A 7,012-nucleotide genomic window follows, 5' to 3' on the forward strand; every position below is an offset into this window, starting at 1 on the left:
TGTATATGTATGTGTATTATACATGTATACACACATATAATACTCTCAGCAATAAAAAACAAGAAAAGGCTGCTAACATACTAAGCCTTTGAAAGAAAGCAATCCTTCCTAAAATAATAATAATGGGCAATTTGTTGATACTTATTTGGGTTTAAGTTTGGAATATTCTAATTTACGGGTATGCTTAAAACAATGCAATAATTTTCTATTCATCCAACCCTGATCTTTATACTCTTACCAGTTTTAGAACAGGTGGGAACGGTGACCTGCTTTTCCAACCATTGTATCTCCCAGACATGACTAATTTGAAGCTGAGCAAATTGCACATAATAGGCCAGGGAATCAAGTTCATGATTTTTAGTCGGCTGCACTGTTGTTTCAGCACACATGGTCTCCTTCCCCTCCCCCCTTCCACCACCCCTGCAGCTGCTTCTCCATGAACTAAACTCACCAAACGTGAAATCAAAGGAAAATTATTTTTTTAATTTTCTGCAGGCTTATTTTTAAGGAGGCTAAAGATTAAGCTATATCTCTAAAAATATTTTCTTTTCCTTCAGGGGTTCTTAAATTTTTAAATGAATTCTAAATACAAAATAAGTTAGCCACTTAAGAAACCTTCTCAATACATAAGAAAACAATCAGATGCATGATTTTATAATGACTCAAAGTTTTTACAAAAGCATGGCATAATTCATTGAATTCTTAAGTACCCCAAATTCTACCACATAAGATATTGCTTTCCAGAGACTTCTTGAAAAATCCCATTAAAGGCTTAGCAGTATACAGACCCTGGCACAAAACAAACAAACAAAACAAGCACAAAAACAAACAAAAAAAACCTTGGTTCTAAGAAGGCTGTTGGAGCAGGGGAGGATTTAAGCTGACTAAACCAAAACCCAATCCCTCTTATTTCCTTTTTACCTAGTGTTTAAATTTTTCCCCATCAATTCTAGAAGGCTACAACCAAACACCAGCCTGAATGCCACATAAAACTTAAGCACTGAAAAATTCATACAATTTCACAACTGAAAGGAATCTCAAACTCATCAACCTACCAATGAGGAGACTGAAGCCTGTTGGTTAACTGAAAAACTGCCTGTCACCTTGGGTGCATGGTTTGTCATTATTGTTCGGGGGTGGTGGTTGATTGTTTTTGTTTTGCCTCTGCGTGTGTGGAGTACTTACACCCTTACCATCAGGAGCTTTGCCATTCGGATCCTCCCCTTTCTAGGCTGTCATGTTTCCTTTCATCTAGGACAACAGTGATCAAAAAGGAACATTATATACCGAGGCCAATTCAAAGTGAAGATTTCACTTTCTCACTTGGCCTCTGCTGATGAATTAGAAAGACACTGCACACCCAAGACACCGGACTTCCTACACATCAATAGGGTTGAGCAGTGAAGAAGTTCTCTTCTCACTGTGGAGCATGGAAGAGGAGGTTTCTGGACTTAGACTTTCCAGCCTACACACTTCTTCTTCAGCTACTGATTCCACTCACTCACTTTCTTGAAGTTCCATCCTTTGCTTAGTTTCACCTGCTTTCCAGTTTAGGGAAGTTTGGAGGGAAAACATATCACTTACCTTTTGTTGATATTTATTTCCCATGTTTGGGTCTTATAGCATACCTAAGTTCTTAGATTTGTTTAACAGAAAAAAAAATTACTCTATAACTGGTTGAGGTAAAGGCTAAGCCACTATTCAAGTGTTGCGGTGAAACGGATCTGATCTTTTCAGCCTTCACGCCAGAACTAGGGACACAGCCTTGGCAACTGAGGAAGGAGGAGAGGTAAGAGGTCAACGTACACAACAATTTCCCCCAAGAAGTGTTATACAGAGATAGTTTTCTTTTTCAAGTAAAGATGGAATTAAATCAGTTGATTTACTGAGGGGAATCGAGACCTATCACTAACTTTTTGAGATTGTTATCAGATACAGTCACTAATCAAGTTCTCAGGGAAAAACAACCCTTGGCACCACTTACTCCAAACAAACCCCTCTTTGAACATACAACTGTTCTGATCCTATGGAAACTCCAATGTCCAGCAGCCATTCACCAGTGCCCTTGGACCTTCTCCACAGTACTAAGATTCCAGAAATTATGCTAGTTCCAGAAGTGCCCTAAGAAACCTACAACAGTGGATAACGGGCTAGATCAACTTTAGAAAAAGAAACACACACCAACAAATACCAGGGAACTATGTGTAATGGTTCACTGCTTGTGCAAAAACCTCAAAGAGGATGAAGGTCAGACAGGGATAATAGGCCAATTTAATTCTGAAAGCACAAGGTGCAAGAAATTTTAATTATGGTCTGCCACTGAAATCACACAAGATCCAATGGCATCTAACTGCAACTGCTCATCAAGGGAGACAAGAGGTGTAATTGTAACCGCTGCATAATCACCGTGAGGGCACAGAGAAGGCTGCCTTCAGCTCCCAGTAGAGAATGTATTAAGAGCCTCGAAAAATCCAATACAGGGAAACATGGAGATTGCACGTAGCTAAACAGGAGCTCCTAACGGGAGGGGTGGGAGGGAGGGTTCCAGGAATAAAAAGATTAAGCTGTTTGACCCAAATTGAGGATATGAGCTTGGAAAACTCCGAACCTCCTTCTGCTTTGTGGATACACACACAGCGAAAGGCACGATCTCCTCCAGAAATTTCTCTCCTTGGTGAAGGTTCACCCACTCTCCTTTGTTTAAACAATTAGCTTGGATGTTACGGTGATTTACAAAACCAGACTCCCTTTCATTTGTTCCCATCAAACCCAAGTCTGGAGACAAAACGCCAGGCACAGGACTCGAGGTGCCCAAGCCTGTGCAGCTCTCACGACCACGACGACACCCGCGCCGCGCGGGCTCCGGAAGAGGGACGCGCGCAGAAAGCCCCTCCGTAGACTCTCCACTCCGCAAAGTTTTACAGATCTGCGAAATACGGAAGCCAAGCCTCCCATCCGCACCCGTGGCGAAGTTGGCGCTGAAGTTTGCGCCGGGACGTCCTAAATCTCGAGGGTAAGGGGAAAGCGAGTGTGCGGAGAGGCGGGAGGATGGATGGAGATGGAGACACGGCGAGAAGAAGGGAGTATTTTTGAGTGGAAGATCCGTGAAACCATCTTCTTCACCCGGAAGCGTGTTTGGCTCGAGAGGTCCGGGCGATGCACGCCAGGGGAGGTCTCCCGGGGGGGGGAGCTGTCACCTGCGGGGGGCTGCGGCGGGGGCGCAGGCCGCCCTCCTAGGCGCCAAGGCAGGACCCGGGGCTCCCGACTCACCGGCTCTCGGAGCTCTAAGAAGTGGGGGAGGGGAGATTCGCGAGAGGGCGGGAGGCCAAAAGCAACACCTTTCCGATACGCCTTTCCCCTCCGACCTCTCCAACTTCCCGCAGCGCCATCCAAGGACTCTCTCCCACCGTACCTCACCCCATCCAGGCTCCGGGCCAAGGCTCGGACCTTGCGGACGGCCACGGCGGGGCGTGGGATGGGAGTGCGACGAGGAAGCTGAGGGCACGAAGGTCGGGACCCGAAATGCAAACTCTCAGCCCCCAGCTGAGACAACCCAAAGCGTTTACACATGCAGAGATCACAGCCCTGTAACAGGGCTCTCTGGGTTTGCGCCGGGCGCAGTTCTCTGACTCTTCAGTTGTTCCTAATAAAGTCGATTACGTTGCCCTCCGGGAGCTGATTGGGAGGGAAGCGAGAGGAAAAGGGGGGGAACGCGGGAAAAAGCGGGGGGAGCGGCAATCAACTTTGTAACCCAGCGCTTCCTCGCGCGATCCGTCGCCATGCTTAAGATTCCCACCCCCGCTACCCCCCTCCTTCCTTTCAAGTGGATACTGAAACTAGGCCAAAACTTTTCCCCCTCCTTTTCTCTTAGCCACTAGACTGGATTGTGCCCCACGGAGCCCCATGGAGCTCTGCTTTCTTAAGCACAATAGCCGGACTAATTAGATCATAGAAGCAAGGCAGTGATACTGTAACAAGTAGCCGAAGAGGCAAAGAGGGAAGGGGCCCGAAAAGAGAGAAAGGGGGAAAAGTTTGCAGCTCTCGCACTTACCAATCAAGCCTCCCACCAGAAAGGCGATGATTTGGAACAGGAGCAGAATCCCACCAACAATGCACAGCTTCTTGGTGCTCATGTTTTCTATAATTGCCCCAGCCATTTTTGCGCCCCCCTTTTTCTTTTCTCCTTGAAATAAATGTTTTAGGGTGTGCTTTTTGCTCCCTTTCCTCTCGCGCTCCCTTCTCCCTCGCCTCCTTTCTGGGCGCTGCAAAACTTCAGGGGTGCGGGAGCGCGGCGAGGATGGGACCGGGACGGAAGACGCCCGCACGGATTCCCCCGGCACAGCCGGCTCGGGCTCCCCCAATGCCAGGAGCTGTGATTGTGGCCGCTCCGCCGCCTGTGGACGCTTAAAGGAGCAGGGAAGCGGATCACATGACGCCGCCTCCCTCCCTTTCTTCCTCCCTCCCTCTCGCGCTTCCTCCCTCCCTCCCTCCCTCCCGCTCTTCCACTCCCTCTTGCCCGCCAGTGCGGGGCTCCGAGCTCTGGCGGGTGCTGGTGTCCCGCTCCCGGGTCTGGAAGGCAACCTGTCCCGCCAGGGGCTCGTGTCGTTTGGGGGTTGATGTTGTTCTTTAGTGGGTTCCCCCTACTCCGCTTCCCACACGTTTCCTCTTCTGGTGCGAGATTTAAATCCCCCGTGGGCAGCTCGGCAGACCTTTAACTTACGCCTTGACTTTAGGAAATGGTCCCCACCCCCAACTGCTAGAACTCTCTTTAGGAAAGAGGAGGAGAATCTTTTAAAGGGACCCAATAGATGCTTAGGTCAAAGCACGGAGATGCGGAATAAAGTCTCAGCTGGGCTTCCTTCTGCCTGATCCCAGCCTCGTTATTGGGCAAATAGCCAGCTAAATCCCCCCACTGCACCCCTTGGGGAACCCTGCGCTCCAGCCAGATCAGGCCACTGTTCATTACCACATTATCCCCCCACTCCATAGGTTTCCAGAGCCTTAACCCTGGCTCTTGCCTTGAAAGAAAATATATTCTACCCCATCGGAGTTTTAAACCTCATTTAAAAACCAGCTCGCCTGAAAAATCTTTCTTACTTTCTAAACCACCTCCTTTTAATATCTCCGGACATTAAGCCCCTACAATTCCTGTGTTTACGTTCTTACCTCCTATTGCAAGGACTTGTGTGTACACGTTTGTCTCCACCATTCAGCTGTAAACTCCTGGGGGATAGGGACCGAGTGCTCTTCATCTTTGTACCCCCCGTGGTGCTTAACAAAATTCTAGCTCTAGTAGGTCCTCTGTAAAGTTTTGTGGAATGAATAAATAAGTGAATGTGAAAGCAAGCCCACGGTGTGCATTTCAAAAGCCTGAGACCTTATTTGCCTTAGAGGGAACACATATTAAGTTACAATGTTTGTCCTCTCTTTGTAAGGATATATTTATATTTATGCTTAACTTCCAGGGGGAAAGGTAAGTGGGACTCTAGAGATTTCCTGCTCCATCAAGTCTAGATTCCTGGGCCTGGCTGTTCCACGTTACATAAACTAGCCACTTGGCCAGTATAGCTCACATTGCCCAACAGACCCTTGGTTTGGTAACACCCTATTCTCACACATACACAGTTTCCACCACCCACCACCCCTTACTTGCCTGGTTTCTTGTCCCTCGCCTCCACCTACACCCTCTTCATGCCAAGGGAATATCCCAAGTCCTGTCTCCTCCTCCACTTTGTTCCTGATTTCTCAGTGCCCTTATAGAAGATGCCATGCAGGTTACACTTAATAGAAGTATTCGATTCTAATCTCCAGCTAGACCAGGACCTCCTTAAGGACAGGTGCCAAACCATACATATATAAAATTCCATCTCCTTGGAGTCTAACAGTTTTTAACAGTTCTGAGGATACAGTTGCTATTTATTTATTCTTTCCTTTAACCCTTTAACCAATAGGCATATATTGCGCCCTTAACTTGTCCCAAGTTTTCTTTTCTAAGTACTTGAGGATACCAAGATGTGAAGACACTTGCCCTTGACCTGGAGGAGCCCCAGACTAGCTGTTATTCACCGAATAGTGATTAACCGTCTTTACTTTAAAGAACAGCAGATCAAATGGCAAATGGTCAAAAACAGACAGAATTGTTGTGAACAATAGCGGTCAACACTTTGGTACCCAAACATAGATAGACCAGCGTGGGTTATTTTTGCATTCCTTCTTTACCTTTTCAGAATCTTACATCATTTTTTTTTCCCTGTCAGAATTGGTTCCAGAGCATCATAAAAAGAAGTAAGGATGTCCTTCTCACCTTACTGCTAGTTAACTCCACATTCTGTGTTCTCATCTCAACAACCTGGCAACTTCCACACATTTTAATAATAATGCCTTAGGGTTAGAATTCCTTTTTTTAATATCAAGGGATATTTCTAAAGTAAGGTTGACAGGATTCAATATCAAGATTTACTCTCCATTTGATATTACATTTCACTATTTAAGAAGAAAGAAATGGGTGTCCCACGCACTTCAAGTTTGAATTGGATCCATAAGATATTCTTGGCTAGCTGCATTGGTTTACTCATTTAAGATTAATGAGTCCTCAACTCATTTTTCTATCAACTGCTACAACACACCCCATCCCTGTATCTCCCAAATGCATCTCTTCAGAGTAACTGGCTTAACTCCTTATGTTCCAGTGTCCACATCTGGAAACCAGAGGCTTGGGATAAAATACTGGTTCCCCACAACTATGATCCCCTATTTTGAACAGGCACTTATATAACCATTTTTATTAAAAAGAGATATTTCTAATTGCTAATAAATGCTTCTAGCTTGCCTGAGATGACCAATACTGCCAAACTGAGTGCAGGGCAGACAACATGCAATATTCATCACCATGAACTGCTTTAAAAAATTCACAATGTCTATTATGTCTTTATGAATATTAAAAGTGACTATCGGATCCTTATTTCCCAAGGGAATAACACAGATGCGTAGAAAAGAGCATGAGTGTTTGAGT

At 46.0% G+C, this 7,012-nt stretch overlaps 1 protein-coding gene across 4 annotated transcripts in view; it reads right to left on the minus strand.

Annotated features, from left to right (window-relative positions):
* The window catches only part of WLS (Wnt ligand secretion mediator), a 106,523-nt gene extending 102,070 nt beyond the window's left edge, over positions 1-4,453 (minus strand). Inside the window, exon 1 of one of the 4 annotated variants that reach the window (XM_027114036.1) lies at positions 4,052-4,453. In XM_027114036.1, the coding sequence (XP_026969837.1) occupies positions 4,052-4,157 (106 nt within the window). In that variant the 5' untranslated portion in view covers positions 4,158-4,453. The remainder of the gene's footprint in view (positions 1-4,051) is intronic. The other 3 variants (XM_027114039.1, XM_027114038.1, XM_027114035.1) reach the window with 3 other exon arrangements.
* Between the last annotated feature and the right edge of the window lie 2,559 nt (positions 4,454-7,012).

The sequence above is a fragment of the Aethalodelphis obliquidens genome, unplaced genomic scaffold (genome assembly GCF_003676395.1).
Source record: "Aethalodelphis obliquidens isolate GAN/ISIS:26980383/991018 unplaced genomic scaffold, ASM367639v1 scaffold13, whole genome shotgun sequence".
Classification (NCBI taxonomy): domain Eukaryota; kingdom Metazoa; phylum Chordata; class Mammalia; order Artiodactyla; family Delphinidae; genus Aethalodelphis; species Aethalodelphis obliquidens.